The sequence below is a fragment of the Oncorhynchus mykiss genome, chromosome 16, assembly GCF_013265735.2.
Source record: "Oncorhynchus mykiss isolate Arlee chromosome 16, USDA_OmykA_1.1, whole genome shotgun sequence".
NCBI lineage: Eukaryota > Metazoa > Chordata > Actinopteri > Salmoniformes > Salmonidae > Oncorhynchus > Oncorhynchus mykiss.
In genome coordinates, this window is record NC_048580.1 from 49,034,247 (window position 1) to 49,061,985 (window position 27,739).

The 27,739-nt window shown below is 41.7% G+C and overlaps 2 protein-coding genes and 1 long non-coding RNA gene across 6 annotated transcripts; 1 reads left to right on the top strand and 2 right to left on the bottom strand.

The window, feature by feature from the left end:
• Nucleotides 1-82: 82 nt before the first annotated feature.
• Nucleotides 83-5,935, bottom strand: LOC110492180 (small integral membrane protein 29). Of its 3 annotated transcripts, none has more exons than XM_021566266.2 (6): nt 5,822-5,935; nt 3,784-3,861; nt 3,390-3,672; nt 3,237-3,262; nt 2,950-3,055; nt 83-1,734 (listed from the first exon to the last, which is right to left on the bottom strand). In XM_021566266.2, the coding sequence occupies exons 3-6, from the start codon at nt 3,495-3,497 to the stop codon at nt 1,666-1,668; spliced, it is 309 nt and encodes a 102-aa protein (XP_021421941.1). In that variant the 5' UTR covers nt 3,498-3,672; nt 3,784-3,861; nt 5,822-5,935; the 3' UTR covers nt 83-1,665. The 3 variants fall into 3 exon arrangements, with proteins under 3 accessions (XP_021421941.1, XP_021421942.1, XP_021421944.1); XM_021566267.2 differs by lacking the exon at nt 5,822-5,935 and adding an exon at nt 3,994-4,371; XM_021566269.2 differs by lacking the exon at nt 3,784-3,861 and having other exon boundaries at nt 5,822-5,921.
• Nucleotides 5,866-27,620, top strand: LOC110492181. Its single transcript, XR_002468970.2, has 4 exons — nt 5,866-5,993; nt 8,897-8,972; nt 13,236-13,394; nt 27,561-27,620. It is a non-coding gene; the product is annotated as an uncharacterized LOC110492181 (long non-coding RNA).
• Nucleotides 9,525-13,272, bottom strand: LOC110492178 (suppressor of cytokine signaling 2). 2 transcript variants are annotated; one of them, XM_021566260.2, is made up of 4 exons: nt 12,978-13,272; nt 12,477-12,562; nt 11,881-12,112; nt 9,525-11,543 (listed from the first exon to the last, which is right to left on the bottom strand). In XM_021566260.2, exons 3-4 carry the CDS (start codon nt 12,056-12,058, stop codon nt 11,065-11,067), a joined length of 657 nt encoding a protein of 218 aa, XP_021421935.2. In that variant the 5' UTR covers nt 12,059-12,112; nt 12,477-12,562; nt 12,978-13,272; the 3' UTR covers nt 9,525-11,064. The 2 variants fall into 2 exon arrangements, with proteins under 2 accessions (XP_021421935.2, XP_036803029.1); XM_036947134.1 differs by having other exon boundaries at nt 9,531-11,543; nt 11,881-12,090.
• Nucleotides 27,621-27,739: the final 119 nt, after the last annotated feature.

The following is a 27,739-nucleotide window of genomic DNA, read 5'->3' on the forward strand; positions in this document are numbered from 1 at the left end:
ATTACACAGTTTATAATTAGCTTATCCCCGCCCTTTCAGTTTCTCCAATTGTTACTGATATCAAATGATTACAAAGACAGGATAGGAACTCCTTTCCATTTTATTTTTGCTTTACATCCAGACCATCTATAAAAAGTCCATATTCTCACTAAGATGCATACAAGTTTACTTCATGGACAGACAATTAGTGCTTCAATTGAAAAGCAACAAATATAAATCAGTCTTGAACAAGTGTGCAAAATCTTGATAAGTGATGTCAAAATTACATGTAGAATTTGTATTTTCATCAGTAGTCTATCCTGTATTTTCTTTTCAGAACACACTCCGCATTTTAAATCGAATGCATTATGTTTAATGTGCATGGGAATTAACTCCGACTTTATAAATAGTGGAGCGTAATACGTAGCTGTTAGCATTCAGGAAAAAGTCAATTATTCAAGTCAAAAGTCTAAATTCCACATTCAAATGAATGGAAATACATTATATATATTTCAGTTTAAATTATTGAGTGGACTCCTACATACATATACATGCGCTGATAAGATGATTGATTTCAAATGGGAGCCTTCATCTCTCATCCTGAATGACATTCACAAATGCAAGGAGGAAAGGTGGGTAACCTAGACTAGAGCACATTATACAAGGATGAATCACTGTTCACTCATTTCTTTAACGACACATGAGGTTTCCTGCATACAGTCAGGCCTATGACGTTCTTCTGCTAGAAGAACAATAATCCTGTTGCCCTGTCTTCCAGACAGGACATTTTTAGGGCAGTAGTCACAGCTAAATAATGGAGAGGAGTGGGTGGGGTAGGGGAGGCTGGTTCACTATCTACATTCATTGGCCATTGTGTGACATCCCAGATACAGCCAGAGGGTTCTCTCTCTCTCTGCACATCCTATTTCTGAATGTGATGTTTGAAACAACTCAAGTGAAACAAAAGAGAGAGAACAGGAAACAATCTTGCTCTCTCTTCACCACCGTTTTATCATCACACATCTGGATGATGACGAGAAGGAGGTATTACTTTGGTTGATTTGATAATGGTATTCACAGTGCAACAAACAAGGAAAATTGCAGGACTCAAATTGATTGACTGCACATCTGTGTAACTTATGACATTGAATAGTGAGGGACATAGTAACCTAATTTTACACCACCAAAACTAGTAGTACAACTGGAAGTATCCCACCCAAGGTCAAGGCTTTGCTAATCTCACTGGTATAGTACTACTTAAAACAGTAACAATGGACATTAAGGCAAATGTTTCAGTAACACCCACATAATCATACACACAAACACAGTTAAAAAAAATGAATAAATAGTCTCAAATAAATAATGTCCACTAGTAGTTAGCCAACGTGTCGTGGTTTAGGGTATGGCTTTCGTGAAAACGGGCATGGCTTCAGAGGTTCACATAATAACCAACCTCCCCTTAGCTTAGAGGCTGACACTGTACAAAGTAAATGCTCCAACAGAGATGGTGATGACTGATGGATGATAATGACAAAGATGATGATGCAAAGGTATGACAGGCTGTTCCCATTTATCATGCTTTTCCTAAAAAACCCTTTGTGTTTAATGATTGACAAATCTGGCATATCAAGGGTTAACTCCACTGATCTGTAGGATGGCACAGATCGATGTCCTGCTCCAACACACTCATGCATGGGCATCTTTCATCAACAGGGGACGTTGCTGCTGGTAGGACCGTGCCCAGCCCTTCACCACCTGAAGATACATACAAAATTTTAGATCAACTCATCTTCCTCATTGCTGTTGTATTTGAAGTCAACGCCTTGTGCAAATATCTTGAGTGACTCACAAAGTGTGCCTAAAGCTGAATTGACTTACACCCATGTTGGAAACAACAGATCAAGCTCCAACAGATCCAGCTCAGAGTTTTTCCCCCACGTGGACGACACAGAGTTTATACCGCATGCAAATGTAAAGTGATAGCATGTCAGGTGACAAAATTGTCTAGAAGAATCAGATAGAAAGGCATCCAACACGCAGTCAGACTGCTCCGTACTCTAATTCACATATAAGCGAGGGTACTTAGTTGTACCGCCTCTCTGCAAAACAAACCTAGCTTTACAAGTTCTCAAATAAATGTCTACATTTGTTAATATCATCATTCATAAAATCTTCCTAAAACGCAGCAAAGATTATTCTACAGCTCTACTTTCTTGACTGATCTTTATTTTATTTTTTAAATTTACAAACAAAGATGAGCCACAAGTTGCTCCATTTGATACTACTACATCAAAGATACTGGCCAGCTGAGGGTTTTTTTTTTCTTTCTTTTTTATATCTCAGTGTTGTTTCCAATGGGAGCAAATTAAGCATAGTGGGCAGAACAAGCAAGGAGGTAGGCAGAGCCAAGCACGGGCTTGCAAGATCTTATTGGCCCTTTTTAGCATGCATTTCCATATTTCCATTAGGGAACGCCTTCTCTGTGAAGTGTGAATGTGCAATAACTCAAATTTGCCTTTGGACTCCTCCTAAACAATGCAAGTTCTTGAAACTTTGGCAAAGGGTCAAGTCTACAAAACTTAGTGCACGCTCTTCATAAAATATTGTCATTTTGGGAACAGAAAACTGTATTGATATCAAATGTTTCATCGATGAGAACATTTGCACAATGTCAGACAAATGTCATCTAGCGCCATCTTCTCACATTTCCCACCACTGGACTTTCTCTCATCACCATACTCAGTGGTGAGTAGAAGTTCTAAATGGATGCTTCAGATGTATACATCCTTTGAGACATCCATCTCCTTCCTCTATCTGTGACTACATCACGTAAAAAGGCCTATATTTATGCGTGGCCAATGTTGCCATCTAGTGTTTGTAATGGAATAAAAGTGCCACATAGGGAAGGATCCCAGATGTGACTGCAGCTTATCAATTGATTCATAGACAAAGACGAGGGTTAAATCATACCTTAGTATCTTCCTCTTTCCACAGCATTTCCTGTTCAACTTCATGTAATTCTTCTGAGGGGTCGTAGGTATAGACTGGAAGCAACTGGTGCCGGAGCCTGTCAATTCTAAAACACACAATAGAAAAGGAGTATACTGTGACATAGTGACCAATGTAAGAAGACACTTTTTGGACATTATTGCAGGAATTCTGGGTATTGTTCAAAAGGAGTTGGCCAATTTAATAAGCAACCATACACCTGCTGAGAGCAATAAAGAGAATAAAATGAATTAATAAAAGCAAGTTACCTTCTCTTCCGGCGCACATACATCACCTGCAATTAAAGAAAAAGTAGTTAAGCTGGTAAAAAATGCTTTTTTTTAAAGCTGTAGCTCATCAAAGTAGTAATTATTCACTGTATCGATGTAGGCCAACATGTGATGTCCCTGTTAGCCACTCACCACAGCTGCAGCTATCCCGATAAAGGTGATGAGGAAGAATGGTACCAACACGGAACTGACTGCCACATCCCCGTCTATGATGGCAGGGGGCTGAGTAGTGCTGTTCATTGCATATGTTTGGGTGGAGGGTGGGACAGGCAGCAAATCCCCAGTTGGAGGGAGAAGTTGGGCGGCAGCAGTCCTCTCCTCAACAAGTTAACTCCCAGTTGTTTTTGTCTCATCCTTGTTGTTCATGTGACTTCCACATGGTCTCTCTTCCTTCACAAATCAGTGTGAAATATGCCTGAGGGAGGCAAAAGACCAAAAGGTCACATGCTGGTAAGGCATATACAAAAGAGGAAAAAAGGCAGAGAAATCCTAATCCAGATTTTATATAGATCAGGGCTCAACATACAGGGCTGCCCGCTGGCCAAGGGAGGTTTTGGAAACCCTCCGGGCGAGTCAATCATCCACATCAGTGGCCCGCTTCAGCCTGTGGAAAAAATATTGTAATAATGCTATTTTTCAATCTAGGTTACTGTATAAAAAATGATAAAAAAAACAGGAATTCCTGAAGCTCTTAGTTTGTTATGTAGAGTAATAATCACACACGCCCATACACAACCTAGTTTGAGCAGGATAATCCGATGGGTAGCAAGAGCGCGCAGCTCTCAAATGGTTGTCACTTTGAGCAGCTCAAATCAAAGTTTATTGGTCAGGTACAGAGATGTTATAGCAGGTGCAGAAAAATGCTTGTGTTTCTAGCCCCAACAGTGCAGAAATACCTAGCAATACAAATAAATAAATACGCACATAATCCAGAAAATTGAGAAACATAATGAGCAAAGTCAGAGAACAGAAAATAAAAATATATAATGTATATAAATATAATGGTGTGAAAAGACAGTATGGACAGTATATGGATAGAAAAGGTGCGTACAGCAGTAGTTATATAGAATACAGTATATACACCTAAAGTTGGTAAAACAGTATGCAAACTTTATTAAAGTAACCAGTGTTCAATAACTATGTACACAGGGCAGTAAGGTGCAGGGTAAAGTATCGGGTGGTAGCCAGCTAGAATAGTGACTAAGGCTAGTGGTGACTGGAGATAAAAGCTGTTTCTCAGTCTCGCCTTCTAGATGGTACCAGAGTGAACAGGCCGTAGCTCGGATGGCTGTGGTCCTTGATGATCTTCTTGACCTTCCTGTGACACCGGGTGCTGTAACTGTCCTGGAGGGCAGGCAATGTGCCCCCGGCAATGCGTTGGGCTGTGGTTGCGGACAGTGCCGTTTCCGCACCAGGCATACAGCCCGACAGGATGCTCTCAATGGTGCATTGGTAGAAGTTTGTGAGGGTCTTAGAGGCCAAGCTCAGCTCAGCTCTATTTACTCTTAGATTTTAAAAAGCTAATTAGAGTCAAAGTAGACATCATACAAGACTACAAATCACTGCAAGCTCCTGCACGTCATCTCTTACAGAATTGCCCATTTAAAAGGAATTTAGCCAATTTATTCATTACTAAATTTAGCTAATATTAGATAGTTAATCCAGCGATTCTTACCTTTACCTCAATTCAGCAGTCTCGTCCAAATCATCATGGCATTTGTAGGTCTTTATGATTGCCACATTATCAGCTAATTATCATTTCATTTTTGGGGGGGTAAATACAGGTCAATATATTTGATAAGTCACCTTGCCCTAGAGAGATTTACACGGTTATCAAAACACCATGCCAGGGTAATCCTACACGAAACATAGCCCTTATTTTAGCCGTTTCTAAAATCCCCTATGGGAAGAATCCATTGTGGAAAAACGATTGGAACCATTTCCTTCTTTGACCGCTAGGTTGTATGGGTATTATGACTCGTTCTGTGGTACTCTATTTGGATATGCCCTACAATTCTATAGTCATGTGATCCACACAATGTCCATACGGGTGGATTTGGGTAAAATGCTGCTCATGTTGAGATCTGATTTCGTGAAATAACACTCATACAAATAATTTAAAGATTCAGATAAGAATAATTGAATGAATCTGCGCAGCGCCCAGGGCGACGCACGTGAACAAGCAAAAAAGCTGCTGCTGGCCACCACCACAGCACGAGTCACGACACCGGGTTGTGTGATGGCTTTCTAACTACTAGCCACTACTACTAATCCGATGTTAGCTAGCCTATTATCTTTATTTCTTGGTTCGTTAAAGTTGTTATGCAAGCAATGTCAAACATCGTGCGTTTAGCTTACTAAATTGAGCAGCTCTACCGAGCTAGCTGTCGCATAACAATCTGACAGCACAGCTTATTGGCTGGCGCAGCTCAAGTTATTTTTACATTTGGCTTAAAAATTGCAAGTGTTTTAGAAGAGTATCACTTGCGGATAACCACATTGCTAGCTCTAAATTATGTGTCCAATTTACCATGATTAGAAAAGTAGTTATAATGAACACTCACCGAATGTTTTTGCTCCTCTGTCACTGTGAAGCTAACCAGGAAGAAAACAAAATAGCACTTTGATTGACAAGCCAACCCATGAATGCAAGCAATGAGTAACGGATGGAAGCAGCCAATGAAACGTCTCTGGAACAAACAGAGGATGAATGATAGCTATGCCCCTGATGTGTCGGTAGGTGTCGCAAAATTCCTACTGTACAGCATTTAAGTACTGTCATAGCCACTTAAACTCTTTGGTATACTAGTTATGTATTGTGTTTAGTTTTCATTTTTCATTTTTGATGGATAGTTGTATGGTGGGTTGAGATTTAGTTGTAGAGGATTAATTCCACCCTTATCGACTAGGGCCAATACTTTTTTTCTGGCCAGGTAATAGGATCAAGAAAAACTCCAGAGCCCAATCAAATGCAACAATATTGATTTATTTTTCACTGGGCATATTGAGGTGGAAATGCCTTTGTGTTGGAGTAGCTTATGCATGCATGTATGAGGGTCTAGGCATGTATGGGGGATGGGGGCTGGAAGAGGTGGTGGGAGCAGTGAGAGAGTGGAATCTCACATTATTTCCCTACTTCCAGGAAAAAGACTGCTGGAATTGCAATTCCATTTTTTCTGAGTGCAGCTGCCTTTGCGCATCCCTCTCTCACCCTCCCTCCCTCCGGCTCTGCACCACCAGTCCCCTCCCCTCACTAGACCCTAGAAAACAGAGAACAAGCTTGTGTAAACAGATGTCTCTTTCTGTCTCATAGGCAGCCAGTTCAGAGAACATTTGAAATTATATTGTAAATGGGGAAAGAGGGATGGAGATGCATGACAATTGGATCATGTAATGGATCATGTTTGGTAATTAATACAAATAACTACAGGCAGACACAATGAGAGAATACATAGGGCTAATAATGGACAATCCTTAGTCAAAATTGGGGGGAAACAAACATGTATTGTGTGAGCCATAGAGTAGGTAGACCATGGTGACTTATGGTGAACATTAGGAAAAAGATGTGTCATTAGTCAGGGATGGAGAAAGCTACAGGACTGTTTCGCTAGGACTGACTGGAATATGTTCTGAGATTCACCCGATATTATTGGGGAGTTCACCACGTCAGTCACAAGCTTCATTAAAAAGTACATCGACGACATCGTCCCCACAGTGACCATACTTACATATCCCAACCAAAAGCCATGGATTACAAGCATCATCTGCACTGAGCTAAAGGCTAGGGCTGCCGCTTTCAAGGACCAGGACACTAATCTGGACCCTTATAAGAAATCCCGCTACAACCTCCGACGAGCTATCAAACAGCCCAAACTTTGATACAGGACTAAGATCGAATTATACTACGCCAGCTCTGACGCTCGTCAGATGTGGCAGGGCTTGCAAACTACTACGGATTGCAAAGGGAAACCCAACCGCGAGCTGCTCAGTGGCGCAAGTCTACCAAGCTAAATGCCTTCTATGCTCCCTTCGAGGCAAGCAACGCTGAACCATGCACGAGAGAACCAGATGTTCCGGACTACTATGTGATCTCTGTCGCCGATTTGAGTAAATAGGTTAACATTTACAAGGCCGCGGTGCCAGATGGATTAACAGGACGGATACTCAGAACATACGCTGACCAGCTGGCAGGTGTCTTCCCTGACATTTTCACTGACTACAGGGAACGGATGGCCGTGCACGCCCATATCCACGTCGAGGGGGCTGTGGTGGAGTGGGTCGAGAGCATGGTCCAAACACACCAACACGATCGTGAAGAAGGCACGACAACGCCTCTTCCCCCTCAAGAGGCTGAAAAGATTTGGCATGGGCCCTCAGATCCTCAAAAAGTTATACAGCTGCACCATTGAAAGCATCTTGACTGACTGCGTCACCACTTCTTATGGAAACTGCTTGGCATCCGACTGCAAGGTGCTACAGAGGGTAGTGCGTACAGCCCAATAAATCACTGGGGATGAGCTCCCTGCCATCCAGGACCTCTATACCAGGTGGTGTCAGAGGAAGGCCCTAAAACTTGTCAGACTCCAGCCACCAAGTCATAGACTGTTTTCCCTGCTACCACATGGGAATCAGTACTGATGCACCAAGTCTGGAACCAACAGGACCCTGTACAGCTTCTATCCCCAAGCTATAATAAGACTGCCAAATAGTTAAATGATTAACCAAATAGCTATCCGGATGATCTGCATTGACCCTTTTTACACTAACTCTTTTGACTCATCACATGCACTGCTGCTACTGTTTATTATTTATCCTGTTGCCTAGTCACTTTATCCCTACCTATATATACATGCAGTATCTACCTCGTACCCCTGCTCATCAACTCAGTACTGGTACCCCGTGTATATAGCCAAGTTATCGTTACTCATTGTGTATTTATTCCTTGTGTTATTATTTTTCTGTTATTTCTATATTTTTCTCTCTACATTGTTGGGAAGGGCCTGTTAGTCCACACCTGTTTATGAAGCATGTGACAAATAACATTTTATTTGATTTTGAGGGGATGGAGAAAGTAAAGAGCAATCATATTTGGCATGAGTAAGTTTGACCTAATGTAAGACCTCAACTCATGTTGCTGCTGGGGAGATGGAATCATCATTTACTTGTGGGTCTAGGTAAACCTAAATTAATTCAATACATGGACATGTGCTGTACATGGACTTGTTGCTCTGCTGTTTTTGCTGCAGTTTGAACCTAGAATAATGTGATTGTTTGGGCAGTTCTAAAGAGGAACTTCTACACCGGAGTAAGAGGATGAACTCTGAAGAAGTATATTTGTGTTTATTCAATCTACAGTAAAAAGGTCATAAATGTATTTTCATTAATCATACCCGCTATTTCAATAATTTACAGAACAGTACGTTATGTTCAAGGTCAGGGTCCTCTAAGGAAGTCCCTTACTGGGAAGTAAGTGGTAGATAAGAGTGTGTAATAAAAAATAACTGTAATAAAGATGTCTATTGAGACAGAAACAGAAGCCATGAATGAATATGGCAAATTATGAAAAGTGATTGTTCAAAATTGCCTTATCCCACACCCTGTCTTTCTCTGTCTGTCCATCTCTCTTCCGCTCTCTGTAGTTGGGGCTTTGAGTGATAATCATCTAGGGGTGAGTTGTGGTTGCAGCAGCCTTCAGGAATCCTAATTCCAGGAATGGTGAGTCACTCAACAAAAACACACACTCAGACACACACACACACACCTCTGCATTAGTGATATATCATATGACTACAGCATAAGCCCCAACCTTTGCTGTGCACTCATGCAGTATCTCTCTGTAATGACGTAAGCTGGGAGTGGGGAGATTGTTTTTGTACAATAATCAATGAATGTCCATGTTGAAATTAAAGGAAACACCGGAGAAACTTCACCAGAGAACCTATGTGAACATGGGGTCAAACAGAAACAGGCTTAATCACACACACACACCCTGCAGCAAACACACACACACACACACACACACACACACGCCATGCAGCAAACACACACACACCCTGCAGCAAACACACACACACACACACTATTGTTCGTAGTTTCTATGGTTTCCTTAAAGAGCACTGCATTTTTCCCTGTCTTTACTTTCCTAGAAAGAGCGGTGAGCTGAAGCTGAGCAAACCAGGTCAAGAGATGAATCAAAATACTGTCATAATGCATCTTTGCTATTCTCAATCATTCTCAAGAGGCAGATACAGGGACAGGTATAAAATGGGCAGTTATAAAAGATCACATTTTTATTACAAAATGGTTTATCTAAAAACATGTAATTGCTCTGTGGCAAAATAAATAGATGAGGCTTATACTTGATTTTCACATTTAAAAAGCAGAACATTTCATGGAAACACAAATAATGGTCCATTAATTTAGCATATCTTCTAGGTTCATTTGGGTTTATTGTAGCCTCCCATAGGAGGCTTATAGTAACTAATATGTTCTGGAACGTATTCAGTCTAATGACTAAAAACAACAATTCTATATTTAATCATATTCCCTCAAGTCCAAAATTATAAACAAACAGAGACAGTAATTATTTTTTTTACCAATACAAGATTTTAATGCTCCCTGTTAAACAACTTAACCAAAGTATAACCACAAAAAAAGAGAAAACATGCCACACTCTCTCGCATTGCATTCTTATATTGTTTCAATTGGCCAATTCCCCCGACCTTGAGACATAGATCAGTGATCATCATAAAAAAGAACAACAATATTAATGGAGTTTGGCTACTGTCACACATGAAAACAGATCAATGTCAAATCCAAATAGCTCTGCAAAATGGTCGCAAATAAACCATGATAGAAAGCACACTCATTTACACATAAGGCAGTGTTGAAGGATATGAGGAAGCTTCACAAGCAGCATTTTGCTGTTTGTTATTGTGTTATTCCTCAGTTCAAGAGATGGTTATTTCAGCATCTCAAAGATCTATAAGGAAACCTAAGTTGGACCTGAAATTGATTACCACAATGACAGTCTTTAAAAAAAAAAAACGTTAGTGAGATCAGCTGAAACTACACAACCTTGATAATGACCAAGTTACACTCCAGGATTCAGAAAAAATAGGAATGAATAGGACACTCAGATCAGCCACTTTTGCAGCAAGACTATGGTCCGGAAATCTTTATGATTCATATTAATCAAAAATCCCCCACAATAAAAGCCATGGTATGAGGTGAAATAGTGTATTGTGTTTTTAATTAATGTGGTCCATTTCTAATGCAATAATCTTTCTTCAATACCGTTTATAAAGCAATAACAAAGCTCTTATCTATTTTCTTTTGTATGTTATTTTTTCAGCATTCCATTTCAGTACTCTCAATTGTTGATTTAGTTTAACTAACATAAGGTGGGATATTTCAGGAAATAATAATATACCCCAAGTAGGTACATTCTGTAATCTAGGAACCAGCTTGTACTGTATATATACTGGAATAGAGTGCCATTTTGGATGAAGCCCCAGCTCTAATTGGCTCCTGGAGACTGTGACACCGCTCAGACTGTGACACGGTCTGGATGTGACAGTTAAGGCTAGTCCTTCTCTGGTGTCTGTACTGCCCTTTGTGTCAGTCCCATTAACCTTTCTCTTCCATCTCATTCCCTGCCTTTTTAGGCTCAATTAAGGCCACAAATTAAATGAGTATGGAGTGGGGGGGGGGGGGGGGGGGGGGTTTCAGCACTATATTAGGACATTGATCGAAATTGTCAGATTTAACAGTACAATTCAGGAGTATCAAATCTGATTAACATTTCCTACAACACAAAAGGGTATTCCAGCAAAAAGTCCCGTAGCCGCCTAGGCAAGGGTAAGTCCTGGTGACAGCGAGAATGCTGGTTGATAGTGATGCGGCAAAGGTGCTGGAGACTAGGGGAAACTTTATGGAGGGGCCGGGTGAGTTTGAGCTGCAGAGTTTTCTCTGTAGGGACCGAAGGGTTACCCCCCCCTGTGTCATTTTGAGTGGCCAGATGCTTGTAAGTCAGGGCATAGTGCTGCACCAGATCTACAGCACCCTCAAACCGCCGCAGTCGTGGCCGTGCCACAATTACAGAGTCGAAGCCAAACATGCCAGTGGCGTGCTCTATACGGAGGTGTGTGGGGCCAAGGCTGGTCTTCACAGACAGGGTGAAGAGGTAGCCCTGGTAGGAGCTGTCCCGCAAAAGGAAAGTCCCCTCTGGAGCATCAATCAGAACCTGCTTAGCCTGAGCAGCTGTCAGGGGGCCCCAGTACCAGCCTGCAAAACACACAGAGGGGAGCATGAGCAAGAGGGAGAGGGACATGCAGCTGGAAATATTAGATGCATAAGTGTGCAATACATTTAGTCTGTCAAACATTCCTTACATAATGTCATCTGAATTTAAATGTTAGGCTACATTCATGTCAGATATAGACAGATATAAAGTTTGAATAGTGAAAAAAAAATGTAACATGACATTTCAATCGGCTGTAGGTCTAATGCAATATGGTTGTTGTCTGAGCATTCTAATTAGACAGAAAATGTGTTCACAGACAGCTGACTACAATAGTCCATAAATCGAAAAGTAGGCCTACAATAACGAAAATATGCCAACCTGACTCCTGAAGGTGAGACATGGCTCTTTGCAACCGTGCGGCATCCTCTCTTGACTCAATTCGACGTGGCTCCAGCTCGTTGTCCTTTAGCCAGACTGCATTGAGGGATTTGTCGGGGGCACTGGTCGGAATGATCATTGGGCCTGAAGGCAATGGTACACCGGAGGATTTGGGCATCCGATGGTTCTCAATCTGTTTTAGACACCTAGCTGTATGTATCCCATCCAAAGTCTTTAAAAGAACGTTAACATACACACAAATCAACTAAAGCTCATACATACAAATTGATAGGAGCCTAATCAGTTATATAAAAATTATTTAAAGAATTTCCATTTCCAAAAGCCAGGCATTGTGACGCCTAGCCCTATAAATGAACTTGTGTTAGCATCACTCCATGATTTGAATAATGTGTTGTGTTGAATAGCCTATGCGTCCTATATGTGTCCAAATAATTCCACTCACCACATTAACTACTATGGTCGTTTGTCAAATCTTAATGGAAAATACAGCATGTCTTAGACTAAAGTTGTAGACTCACATCTAGGCCTATAATTATTTGTATAAAATCTGCTTTTGAAATGGGGCTATTTCTCACCTTTACGAGCCTAAGTGCGTTCTTGAAATCCCCAGAGGTCTAACCCTTGAAATAGCCTTTTCAGAAGATCTTCTGCAGCCTAACTCCTAGAACCAAATGACACGAATTAGGAATATTTCACGTTTTTCACAGTTTATTTAAATGTTTCACCATTCTACATGAAAGTGGTCTAGTTTGCGCAACGGTAGTCTGGATACATCCTATAGCCAAACATAGACTTCATCGCCGATAGCCAATATAGAACATGCAATGAGATTCAGTAGCTTACTACTTAAGATTATGTTGAGTAAAGTGTGATGTGATTGTATTAAAAAATGATTAATAGGCTAAATGCTGCAAACAAAATATGATGCCGAATCTCTCAACTCACGTCTTCTTGGCGCATAAACCACTTTTTGGCATAGAAACCGCATTACAATTAGGCTTCTTCTGTATTGGAGAACATACATTCAATAACGCAGAACATTTATATTGGCTGCTGCAACTGATCATTCATTTTACCTGCACTGGTTAAACAGTTCATGTCCTCAGCAATTCAAACTGAAGCCTTGAGCCACACAGCGCAACGAAAGATCTGGAGCACTTGTTTGGTATCCTGCATGATGTATGATATTTTCAGGGATATATTAAACAAACAATCCACAATATGTCACGAGCTGCCCTCTAAATGCACGACCTGGCAGTTTATCAGTGTGTACTCTTTACCAGTCTAGGGTCTGGGCACTGAGTTTTTTCGTTTTACATTGTTTCCTTTCCTAGTTTTCCTTGTTGACGGAGCGCTCGTCTTTCCAGGAACATTCCCAGAAAGAGGGGTCACGTGTGCATGATATGGTCTCAGTTCCACCAATCCATGGCCCAAACGATGAAGTCACCCACAGCCAAAGAGGGAGCGGAAAGCGGTCTAAGGCCCACTGAAAGGTGCATTCCGTAAAATGTCCGATACGACTTTACATTATAGCTCAGAATAGTGATGATAATAACATGGTAAAAATGCCTAGCCTATTTACTTATAATGACCTATTAATGAAAACATGAATTTCAGTAGGCTATAATTATATTCTTATTTCATGGAAATAAATACACCATACAGCTAACTGACAAAATAATGGAAACACCAACATAAAGTGTCTTAATAGGTGGTTGTGCCACCAGAACAGCTTCAAGGCGCCTTGGCATAAATTCTACAAGTGTCTGGAACTCTATTGAAAGGATGCGACAACCATTCTTTCACGAGAAATGCCATAATTTGGTGTTTTGTTGATGGTGGTGGAAAACATTGTCTCGGGCGTTGCTACAGAATTTCCCATAAGTGGTCATTTGGCTTGAGATCTGGTGACAGAGACAGCCATGGCATATGGTTTACATAGTTTTCATGCTCATCAATCAAACCATTCAGTAACCACTCCTGCCCTGTGGATGGGGGTATTGTCATCCACTCCCAGCAGGATAGAAAGATTCACCATGCAGTAGGCTGAAGGTGATCACTAGAATGGCTGTGTATTTACTAGCGTTTACCTTGCCCTCTAAGCGGTTGAGTAAACCTAAACCATGCCAGGAAAATGCACCCCACCACCATAACCGAGCCGCCAGAACCCTCATTTACTCAAGTGTTTCCATTATTTTGTCAGTTAGCCTACCTGTACTGTGTGCTTGTATAGACGATAAACAATACTACTTGGAATTGGTTTATACCTAAATCAAATAAAAGTTTATTGGTCGTGTACACCGTTTAACAGATGTTATAGTGGGTGCAGCGAAATTGTTATGTTACTGGCTCATAACAATGCAGTAAAATGTAAATCAAGTAGGCATACACAAATAATAATAATAATAACAATGTTTCATAGCCTACCTTATACGAAATTTGAGGATGAGGGTTGGCAAATGATCCTTACCATTATGCTTTGTTACACAATTATCTGTTACAAAATCCTCTTGTTCTTGCATACTTTATTTTTTCTAAAGCCTTAATCAGACATTCTTATGAAACATTTACATTAATTGCATATTTTCAGGACAAATTCAAGCAACGTTGGCGTGGATTTTAATGTAGGCATAGAGTACAGTCAAATCTGTGCATAATTTATATACACTGCTCAAAAAAATAAAGGGAACACTTAAACAACACAATGTAACTCCAAGTCAATCACACTTCTGTGAAATCAAACTGTCCACTTAGGAAGCAACACTGATTGACAATAAATTTCACATGCTGTTGTGCAAATGGAATAGACAACAGGTGGAAATTATAGGCAATTAGCAAGATACCCCCAATAAAGGAGTGGTTCTGCAGGTGGTGACCACAGACCACTTCTCAGTTCCTATGCTTCCTGGCTGATGTTTTGGTCACTTTTGAATGCTGGCGGTGCTTTCACTCTAGTGGTAGCATGAGACGGAGTCTACAACCCACACTAGTGGCTCAGGTAGTGCAGCTCATCCAGGATGGCACATCAATGCGAGCTGTGGCAAGAAGATTTGCTGTGTCTGTCAGCGTAGTGTCCAGAGCATGGAGGCACTACCAGGAGACAGGCCAGTACATCAGGAGACGTAGAGGAGGCCGTAGGAGGGCAAAAACCCAGCAACAGGACCGCTACCTCCGCCTTTGTGCAAGGAGGAGCAGGAGGAGCACTGCCAGAGCCCTGCAAAATGACCTCCAGCAGGCAACAAATGTGCATGTGTCTGCTCAAACGGTCAGAAACAGACTCCATGAGGGTGGTATGAGGGCTCCATGTCCACAGGTGGGGGTTGTGCTTACAGCCCAACACCGTGTAGGACGTTTGGCAACACCAAGATTGGCAAATTCGCCACTGGCGCCCTGTGCTCTTCACAGATGAAAGCAGGTTCACACTGAGCACATGTGACAGACGTGACAGAGTCTGGAGACGCCGTGGAGAACGTTCTGCTGCCTGCAACATCCTCCAGCATGACCGGTTTGGCGGTGGGTCAGTCATGGTGTGGGGTGGCATTTCTTTGGGGGGCCGCACAGCCCTCCATGTGCTCGCCAGAGGTAGCCTGACTGCCATTAGGTACCGAGATGATATCCTCAGAACCCTTGTGAGACCATATGCTGGTGCGGTTGGCCCTGGGTTCCTCCTAATGCAAGACAATGCTAGACCTCATGTGGCTGGAGTGTGTCAGCAGTTCCTGCAAGAGGAAGGCATTGATGCTATGGACTGGCCCGCCCGTTCCCCAGACCTGAATCCAATTGAGCACATCTGGTACATCATGTCTCGCTCCATCCACCAACGCCACGTTGCACCACAGACTGTCCAGGAGTTGGCGGATGCTTTAGTCCAGGTCTGGGAGGAGATCTGTCAGGAGACCACCTCATCAGGAGCATGCCCAGGCGTTGTAGGGAGGTCATACAGGCACGTGGAGGCCACACACACTACTGAGCCTCATTTTGACTTGTTTTAAGGACATTACATCAAAGTTGGATCAGCCTGTAGTGTGGTTTTCCACTTTAATTTTGAGTGTGACTCCAAATCCAGACCTCCATGGGTTGATACATTTGATTTCCATTGATAATTTTTGTGTGATTTTGTTGTCAGCACATTCAACTATGTAAAGAAAAAAGTATTTAATAAGAATATTTCATTCATTCAGATCTAGGATGTGTTATTTTAGTGTTCCCTTTATTTTTTTGAGCAGTGTATATACCAGGCCCCTAGGTGCGCACTCTGTAGTCTGATACTGCTGTCAGACTACAACCTATCCCGCAAACAAAAATCCTCAGTCAAGCCATCCGCGCTGTAGAATTTGCGTCCGCGCATGCACTGCACATTACGGTATCACGCGGAATATTTTGACAGGGAGAGAAGCTCTGATCTCTGAATCTCTTCTAAACAGATTGTGTCGGCAGTGAATTGTGTGATGATGATGTGATATGTTTATATCCAGTAACGTCATTCATTGTATGGACTTTGTTGACACTTTTTATTGTTTCAATTCGCTATCAACACGCATCGCACGCGGAAACACATGCCTCCCAGGCGGTAGTTCGGTTAAACCCTTTTCAGTGATTGAGACTCCACATACAGCAACTATGATTGCATTTGGATGTCAAGAAATAGGCCAAAAATACAGACTTGCAGCTAAGAAACATCTAAACTTATAAAGGCACTGATGAAAAGCCATGATTGGATTTTTCTAATAATTATAACCTATTGTCAAATATGATCATGTAAAATATTTCAATGGATTTTAATTGAAGAGCTAATTCATTACTGGGTTAGTTTCATCCTTAACACTTGACACCCAGTGTCATAACATGTTATGACACGGTCATAACCATGTCATAATATGTCAATACAGCTGACATAACTTGTCATAACCTGTTATAATATGATCACTGTCATGACACATACTGCATATTGTGACATAAATTGTGTTACTTTATGGCTGGTTATGACACCTACATAAGTGTCAAAGCCCACAAAACCTACCACACAAGGCAAAATATTCTATTACACCATAGCCTACATGTCAACAGTATGTTTGTTGTATGTATGCTTTTTTTTAATGACCATATTAAATTCTCATTGTAATTGCGCAGACATTGATGTCAGACATGCACATACCCCAATGCTCTGTTGCTGATGACTGGGATGAATGCAGGAGCAGATTTCAGGAGTAGGACCAGACACCCTATTTTTGACTGATGACTGATATAAGGGAATGTACGTGGTAGGCCGATCTGGCTCATAATGCTTCTTGACAGTGTCATAAAGTGTATATTTTTTGGTCCATGTAAAATGACAACGGATGATCATAATGCCTTCAGGACAGTGTCATAAAGTGTATATTGTTTGGTCCATGTAAAATGACAACGGATGGTCATAATGCCTTCAGGACATAATGCCTTCAGGACAGAGTGTATTTTCTACAAGTTATTTAAAATATGACTGCAAAGAATTCATTACAAAAACAACAAAGGATTTAAAAAACAAACTTTAAAACGGAAGGAAACTTCTTGGCAGGGATTTTTTTTTTAAATAAATGTGGATTTTGACACTCTTATATACAGTTGAATTTGGAAGTTTACATACACCTTAGCCAAATACATTTAAACTCAGTTTTTCACAATTCCTAACATGTAATCTTAGTAAAAATTCCCTGTCTTAGGTTAGTTAGGATCACCACTTTATTTTAAGAATGTGAAATGTCAGAATAATAGTAGAGAGTGATTTATTTCAGCTTTTATTTCTTTCATCACATTCCCAGTGGGTCAGACGTTTACATACACTCAATTAGTATTTGGTAGCATTGCCTTTAAATTGTTTAACTTGGGTCAAACGTTTCGGGTAGCCTTCCACAACCTTCCCACAATACATTGGGTGAATTTTGGCCTATTCCTCCTGACAGAGCTGGTGTAACTGAGTCAGATTTGTAGGCCTCCTTGCTCTCACACGCTTTTTCAGTTCTGCCCACAAATGTTCTATGGGATTGAGGTCAGGGCGTTGTGATGGCCACTCCAATACCTTGACTTTGTTGTCCTTAAGCCATTTTGCCACAACGTTGTTCATTTGGAAGACCCATTTGCGACCAAGCTTTAAATTCCTGATTGATGTCTTGAGATGTTGCTTCAATATATCCACATCATTTTCCTGCCTCATGATGACATTTATTTTGTGAAGTGCACCAGTCCCTCCTGCAGCAAAGTACCCCCACAACATGATGCTGCCACCCCCGTTCTTCATGGTTGGGATGGTGTTCTTCGGCTTGCAAACCTCCCAATGTTTTCCTCCAAGTTCTATTTTTGTTTCATCAGACCGGAGGACATTTCTCCAAAAAGTACGATATTTGTCCCCATGTGCAGTTGCAAACCGTAGTCTGGCTTTTTTTATGGCGGTTTTGGAGCAGTGGCTTCTTCCTTGCTGAGCGGCTTTTCAGGTTACATTGATATAGGACACATTTTACTTGTTTTACTGTGGATATAGATACTTTTCAAGCAAAGAGGCACTAAGTTTGAATGTTGTCCTTGAAATACATCCACATGTAGACCTCCAATTGACTCAAATTATGTCAATTAGCCTATCAGAAGCTTCTAAAGCCATGACATAATTTTCTGGAATTTTCCAAGCTGCTTAAGGCACTGTCAACTAAGTGTATGTAAACTTCTGACCCACTGGAATTGTGATACAGTGAATTAGAAGTGAAATGATCTGTCTGTAAACAATTGTTGGAAAAATGACTTGTGTCATGCACACAGTAGATGTCCTTATCGACTTGCCAAAACTATAGTTTGTTAACAAGAAATTTGTGGAGTGGTTGAAAAACGAGTGTTATTGACTCCAACCTAAGTGTATGTAAACTTCCGACTTCAACTGTAAGTGTCATAAAATAACACAATATATATCACAACAGGTGTAAATATCTGGGTCATGACAATGTTATGACTGTTTTGACAAGTTCTGTCAGCTGTTATGACATGGTTATGACACTGGGTGTCAAGTAAAGTGTTTCCATTTCATCTCATATTCCATCATATTTATCCCATATTGGAGACTAAATGAAAGTTTAACATACTGTTTCAAATATGTACTATTTTGAAAATACACATCGCATACATAATCATATAATTTATCCCATATTGGAGACTCAATTAAAGAACGTCTTCATATATTTAGTCAGTAAACTCAATGTATTTATGTCATACACCTTCTCAATCAATAAATGTATTTTACAAAGCCCTTTTTACATCAGCAGTTGTCACAAAGTGCTTGTAGAGATACCCAGCCTAAAACCCCAAGGAGCATGTAATGCAGATACAGAAACACAGTGACAAGGAAAAACACCCTAGAAGGGCAGGAAGCTAAGAAGAAACCTAGGAAGGAACCAAGCTCAGAGGGGTAACTCTTCTAACTGTGCTGGGTGGAGATTATCAGAGTACATGGCCATTAATGCCAGATCATTTTACAAGATGTTCATACATGACCAGCAGGTTCAAATAATAATATCAGTGGTTATAAAGGGTGTAACAGGTCAGCCTGTCAGGAGTAAATGTCAGTTGGCTTTTAATAGCCAAGCATTCAGAGGTCGAGACAGCAAGTGTGGTAGAGAGAGCGAGAGAGAGAGAAAGAACGTTGAAACAGCAGGTCCGGGACAAGATCGCACGTCTGGTGAACAGGTCAGGGTTCCATAGCCACAGGCAAAACAGCAGATCGGGATCAGCAGCATGACCAGATGGACTGGGGCCAGCCAGGAGTAATCCTGATGGTCATAAGTCTCAGGTCCTCCTCAGCTAGAGAGAGAGATGGGAAAATTAGGAGGAGCATACTGAAGTTCACACAGGACACCAGATAAGACAGGAGAATTTCACCACATAGAACAGACTGACCCTAGTCCCCCGGCACATAGACTATTGCAGCATAGATATTGGAGGCTGAGACGGAGGGGTGAAAAAGACAGGAAGAACACCTCAGTGACACAACCCACTCAAGTGACACACCCGTCCTAGGGATGGCATGGAAGAGCACTAGGGTCAGAGGCAGAGAATCGCAGTAGAGAGAGGGGAGCCGGCCAGGCAGAGACAGCAAGGGCGATTCATCTCTCCAGTGCCTTGCTGTTCCCCTTCTCACCCCTGGGACAGACTACACTCAATCATAGGACTTACTGAAGAGATCAGTCTTCAGTAAAGACTTAAAGGTCGAGACAGAGTATGCATCTCTTACATGGATAGGCAGACCATTCCATTAAAAAAATTAGCTCTACAGGAGAAAGCCCTGGCTCCAGTTGTTTGCTTAGAAATTCTAGGGACAATAAGGAAGCCTGCGTCCTATGACGGTAGCGTACGTGTAGGTATGTACGGCAGGACCAAATCGGAGAGATAGGTAGGAGCAAGGCCATGTATTGCTTTGTAAGTTGGCAGCAAAACCTTGAAATCAGCCCTATCCTTAACAGGAAGCCAGTGTAGAGAGGCTAGCACTGGAGTAATATGATCACATTTCTTGGCTCTAGCCAAGATTCTAGCAGCCGTATTTAGCACTAACTGAAGTATATTTAGTGCTGTATCCGGGTAACTGGAGAGTAGAGCATTGCAGTAGTCTCATCTAGAAGTGACAAAAGCATGGATTAGCTTTTCTGCATCATTTTCAGACAACAAAAAAATCTTATTTTTGCAATATTATGAAGATGGAAAAAAGCAGTCCTTGAAACAGTCTTGATACGTTCGCCAAAAGAGAGATCAGGGTCCAGAGTAACGCCGAGGTCCTTCACAGTTTTATTTGAGATGACTTTACAACCATCAATATTAATTGTCAGATCAAACAGCATATCTCTTTGTTTCTTGGGACCTAGAACTAGCATATCTGTTTTGTCTGAGTTTAAAAGTAAAATATTTGCCACCATCCACTTCCTTATGTCTGAAAAACAGGCTTCCAGGGAGGGCAATTTTGGGACTTTACCATGTTTAATCGAAAAGTACAGCTGTGTGGCGTCCGCAAAGCAGTGAAAGTATACATTGTGTTTCCGAAAGACATCACCAAGAGGTAGAATATATACTGAAAACAATAGTGGTCCTAAAACGGAATCTTGAGGAACACCAAAACATACAATTGATTTGTCAGAGGACAAACCATCCACAGAGACAAACTGATATCTTTCCGACAGATAAGATCTAAACCAGGCAAGAACCTGTCCATGTAGACCAATTCGGGTTTCCAATCTCTCCAAAAGAATGTGGTGATCGATGGTATCAAAAGCAGCACTAAGGTCTAGGAGCACAAGGACAGATGCAGAGCCTTAGTCTGATGTCATGAAAAGGTACTTTACCACATTCACGAGTGCAGTCTTAGGACTACGATGGGGTCTAAAACCAGAGTGGAGCATTTTGTATACATTATTTTGTCTTTAGGAAGAGTTGCAGCACAACAGCTTTTCCAAAAAATGTTCTGGGTCAAGGTTTGGCTTTTTTCAGGAGAAGCTTTATTAGTTGCCACTTTTAGTGAGTTTGGTACAAATATGGAGGATAGTGGAGGATAAAAAAATAAATTAAAAAAATGGGTGAGGTCACCGCATGTGTGGGGGGTGGGACAAAGGAGGTATCAGAGGTATAATGAGTGGAACTAGGGGCTCCATTGTAAACTAAAACAATGATTACTAACCTAAACAACAGTATACAAGGTATATTGACATATGAGAGAGACATACAGCGAGGCATAAAGTAATCACAGGTGTTGATTTGGAGAGCTAGCTAAGACAACAACGGGTGAGACAACAACAGCTAATCAACTAAAACAACAACAGGTAAAATGGCGATAAATGGGCAGAGGGTCGGTTAACTACACACAGGGCCTGAGTTCGCGGCTGGGGCCGACAGATAAACAAAAAAATAAACAGAATGGAGTATCGTGATTATGCTTATGCTTTTTAGTTAGCTTTGCGACAATATCAAAAATAAATGTGGGTTGTCCAAGAATTTATAGTGCGGCTTTTGCTAATCCTTGGTTGGGGTCTGAGCAGATTATTTGTTGCGATTGCAAACATAATAAAATGGTCCGATAGTCCAGGATTATGTGGAAAAACATTTTGATCCACAATATTTATTCTAGTGGACAGAACTAAATCCAGAGTATGACTGTGACAACGGGCAGGTCCGGAGACATGTTTGCCAAAACCCACTGAGTCGATGATGCCTCCAAAAGCCTATTTGGAGTGGGTCTGTGGACTTCTCCATGTAAATATTTAAATCACAAAAATTAGAATATTATCAGCCATGACTAAAAGGCCCGATAGGAATTCATGAAACTTAGTGAGGAATGCTGTATACGGCTCAGACCTGTAAACAGTAGCTATACAAATTGCTTGGGTAGGCTGCATAGATTTCCTGACTAGAAGCTCAAAATATATATACATTTTAGAAATTTCCTGTAAAAAATGTTAGCAACACCTCCGCCTTTGCAGGAGGTGCGGCGAATATAGCCACTAGTGTAACCTGAAGGAGAGGCCTCATTTAACTCAGTAAATTAATCAGGCTTAAGCCATGTTTCAGTCAGGCCAATCACATCAAAGTTTTGATCAGTGATTAGTTCATTGACTATGACTGCCTTGGAAGTAAGGGATCTAACATTAAGGAGTCCTATTTTGAGTTGTGATGTATTATCACAGTCTCTTTAAAAAAAAATGACAGGGATGGAGGAGGTCTTTATTCCAGTGAGATTGCTAAAGCGAACACCGCCATGTTTACATTTCCCAGATTTTTCCTGCTGCCTGGCCTGCTCCCTATCTCATTGTGGAGCTAGATGAGTTAGAACCCTGTCTATGTTGATAGATAAGATGAGAGCACTCCTTCAGCTAAGATGGAGTCCATCACCCCTCAGAGGCCCGGCTTGGTCCTGTTTGTGGTTGAGTCCCAGAAAGAGGGCCAATTATCTACAAATTCTATCTTTTGGGAGGGGCAGAAAACATTTTACAACCAGCGATTAAGTTGTGAGACTCTGCTGTAGAGCTCATCCCTCCCCCTAACTGTGAGGGGGTCAGAGACTCTGCTGTAGAGCTCATCACTCTCCCTAACTGGGAGGGGGCCAGAGACAATTACTTGATGCCGACACATCTTTCTAGCTAATTTACAAGCTGAATCTATGTTGCACTTGGAGACCTCTGACAATTTCATCCTAACATTGTTGGTGCTGACGTGGATAACAATATCCCTATACTCTCTATACTCGCCAATTTTTGCCTTAGCCAGCACCATCTTCAGATTAGCCTTTGCATCAGTAGCACCCGCCCCCTGGTAAACAGTGTATGATCGCTGGATGATTGTTTTTCAGTCTAATATTGCAGGGAAAAATATTGCAGGTGTGAATAAAGTCATGTTCTTTTGCCTCACTTTTTAAAGGACGTTACTGGAATAAGCATATCACGTCATCACACAATTCACTGGTGACAATAAATCTGTTTAGAAGAGGTTCAGAGATCAGAGCTTCTCTCCCTGTCAAGCATATTCCAGTGTGATACCATAATGTGCAGGGTGTGCGCAAATACAAATTCTACAGCATGGATTGCTTGACCACTGATTATGAGGAGGGAGGGGGACATCATTAAACCAGGTGTGGCTCCTGGATTCTACTAGACCAGAAGATTATAAAAAACAGTTAAAACCAATGATTTCCAGTGCCTTTGGAAAGTATTCAGACCCCTTGACTTTTTCCACATTTTGTTGCGTTACAGCCTTATTCTAAAATGTATTAAATATTTGTTTTTCCTCAGCAATCTACACACAATAACCCATAATGACAAAGCATTTGATTTAAAAAAAATATATATAGAAATACCTTATTTACATAAGTTTTCATAAGCTTTGCTATGAGACTCGAAATTGAGTTCAGGTGCATCCTGTTTCCATTGATCATCCTTGAGATATTTCTACAACTTGATTGGAGTCCACCTGTGGTAAATTCAATTGATTGGTTTGGATAGGCACACACCTGTCTATATAAGGTCCCATGTCAGAGCAAAAATTAAGCCATGAGGTTGAAGGAATTGTCCGTAGAGCTCCGTTTCAGGATTGTGTCGAGGCACAGATCTAGAGCTGGCCGCCCAGCAAATCTGAGCAATCGGGGGAGAAGGTCCTTAGTCAGGTAGTGACCAAGAACCCGATGGTCACTCCGACAGAGCTCTAGAGTTCCTCTGTGGAGGTGGGAGAAGCTTCCAGAAGGACAACCATCTCTGCAGCACAGTCAGGCCTTTATGGTGGAGTGACCAGATGGAAGCCACTCCTCAGTAAAAGGCACGACAGCCTGATTGGAGTTTTCCAAAAGGTACCTAAAGACTCTCAGACCTTGAGAAGCAAGATGCTCTGGTCTGATGAAACCAATAATGAACTCTTTGGCCTGAATGCCATGTATCACGTCTGGAGGGAAACTGGCACCATCGCTATGGTGAAGCATGCTGGTGTCATCATCATGCTGTGCGGATGTTATTCAGCAGCATGGACTGGGAGACGTGTCAGGACCGAGGCAAAGATGAACGGAACAAAGTACTGAGAGATCCTTGATGAAAACCTGCTCCAGAGTGTCTGACTACTTATGTAAATGTGATATTTCAGTTTGAACCTTTTTATATACAGTGGGGAGAACAAATATTTGATACACTGCCGATTTTGCAGGTTGTCCTACTTACAAAGCATGTAGAGGTCTGTCATTTTTATCATAGGTTCACTTCAACTGTGAGAGACAGAATCTAAAAAATCCAGAAAATCACATTGAATGATTTTTAAGTCATTAATTTGCATTTTATTGCATGACATGAGTATTTGATCACCTACCAACCAGTAAGAATTCCGGCTCTCACAGACCTGTTAGTTTTTCTTTATGAAGCCCTCATGTTCTCCACTCATTACCTGTATTAACTGCACCTGTTTGAACTCGTTACCTGTATAAAAGACACCTGTTCACACACTCAATCAAACAGACTCCAACCTCTTCACAATGGCCAAGACCAGAGAGCTGTGTAAGGACATCAGGGATGAAATTGTAGAACTGCACAAGGCTGGGATGGGCTACAGGACAATAGGCAAGCAGCTTGGTGAGAAGGCAACAACTGTTGGCGCAATTATTAGAAAATGGAAGAAGTTCAAGATGACGGTCAATCACCCTCGGTCTGGGGCTCCATGCAAGATTTCACCTCGTGGGGCATCAATGATCATGAGGAAGGTGAGGGATCAGCCCAGAACTACACGGCAGGACCTGGTCAATGACCTGAAGAGAGCTGGGACCACAGTCTCAAAGAAAACCATTAGTAACACACTACGCCATCATGGATTAAAATCCCGCAGCGCACGCAAGGTCCCCCTGCTCAAGCCAGTGCATGTCCAGGCCCGTTTGAAGTTTGCCAATGGCCATCTGGATGATCCAGAGGAGGAATGGGAGAAGGTCATGTGGTCATGTGTGAGACAAAAATAGAGCTTTTTGGTCTAAACTCCACTCACCGTGTTTGGAGGAAGAAGAAGGATGAGTCCAACCCCAAAGAACACCATCCCAACCGTGAAGCATGGAGGTGGAAACATCATTCTTTGGGGATGCTTTTCTGCAAAGGGGACAGGACGACTGCACCGTATTGAGGGGAGGATGGATGGGGACATGTATCGTGAGATCTTGGCAAACAACCTCCTTACCTCAGTAAGAGCATTGAAGATGGTGTCGTGGCTGGGTCTTCCAGCATGACAACGACCCGAAACACACAGTGAAGGCAACTAAGGAGTGGCTCCGTAAGAAGCATCTCAAGGTCCTGGAGTGGCCAAGCCAGTCTCCAAACCTGAACCCAATAGAAAATCTTTGGGGTGAGCTGAAAGTCCGTATTGCCCAGCGACAGCCCCGAAACCTGAAGGATCTGGAGAAGGACTGTATGGAGGAGTGGGCCAAAATCCCTGCTGCAGTGTGTCCAAACCTGGTCATGAACTACAGGAAACGTATGATCTCTGTAATTGCAAACAAAGGTTTCTGTACCAAATATTAAGTTATGCTTTTCTGATACTTATGTCATGCAATAAAATGCTAATTAATGTCTTAAAAATCATACAATGTGATTTTCTGGATTTTGTTTTAGATTCCGTCTCTCACAGTTGAAGTGTACCTATGATAAAAATTACAGACCTTTACATGCTTTGTAAGTAGGAAAACCTGCAAAATTGTCAATGTTTCAAATACTTGTTCTCCCCACTGTATTTGCAAAGAAAAAAATTTAAATCAGTTTTTGCTTTGTCGTTATGGGGTATTGTGCCTAGATTGTTTTTTCCTCTCATCAATCTAATCAGTTTTAAAATAAGGTTGTAATGTAACAAAGTGGAAAAAGTTGAGGGGTCTGAATACTTTCCAAATGCACTTTATATATATACACATGATGACTGACAGGGGTGCTGTTCTGAAGCCCCCATGCCTCCATCTTGACACTTTCCCACCATTGTAAAAAATATTTTGGAAGCTATAGAATTGCATTTACTAACGTCTACAATTGTTTTTGCCACATTTACTCTATTACAGACACCTTAATGCACACGTTTGAATTATATTATGAGAGCTAAACATACAAATTAAGATATTAAAACCTTTTCTTTAAATTCTGTTTAAAAATACTAATGTTACTGTCCCCACTACAACAAAAAGTACTTAAAAACATGTGATTTTGTCCTTGAAACAATTAAATGAAATACTGTAGAAATCCATTCATTCCTATGGAGGACTGCTTTTCTGAGAAGTGCCAATATGGCCGAACAGTGGCTTCAAAGGCTCTCATTGGCCAATACATAGCATCAGAAATCCAGCAATCCAGGACTTTCTACACTTGCTTCCTGTTAAGATTTCCAATTTTTAATTTCAAGGTACATACCTACATGTATGCTACTGTCACAAGACGCAGGGCTCCTATTGTTCCCAGAATTTCTAAGCAAACAGCTGAAGGCAGGGCTTTCTCCTATAGAGCTCAATTTTTATGGAATGGTCTGCCTATCCATGTGAGAGATGCAGACTTGGTCTCAACCTTTAAGTCTTTACTGAAGACTCATCGCTTCAGTAGGTCTTATGATTGAGTGTAGTCTGGCCCAGGGGAGTTAAGGTGAACAGCAAGGCACTGGAGAGACGAACCGCCCCCTCTCTCCACTGGGATTATCTACCTCTGACCCTGTTATGGGGGCTGAGTCACTGGCTTACTAGTGCTCTTCCATGCCGTCCCTAGGAGGAGTGCGTCACTTGAGTGGGTTGAGTCACTGAGGTGATTTTCTTGTCCGGTTTTGCACCCCTTCGGGCTTGTGTAGTGGAGGAGATCTTTGTGGGCTTTACTCAGCCTTGTTTTAATGTAGTAAGTTGGTGTTCTGTTGTTATCCCTCTAGTGGTGTGAGGGGTGTGCCTTGGCAAGGTGGGTGGGGTTGTATCCTGGCTGGCTGGACCTGTCCCGGGGCATCGTCGGATGGGACCACAGTGTCCCCCGACCCCCACTGTCTCAGCCTCCAGTATCTATGTTGCGCTAGTCTATGTTCCGGGGCTCAGTCTGTTATATCTGGTGTAATTCTCCTGTCTTATCTGGTGGCCTGTGTGAATTTAAGTATACTCCCTCTAATTATCTTTCCCTCCCTCTCTCACTCCCTTCCAGGAGAAGCTGAGCAATAGGACCATGCGTCAGGATTACCTGGCCTGATGACTCCTGTCTGTTCCCAGTCCACCTGGTCGTGCTGCTACTCCAGTTTCAACTGTTCTGCCTGCGGTCGTGGAACCCTGACCTGTTCACCAGATGTGCTACCTTGTCCCGGACCTGCTGTTTTCGACTCTCTC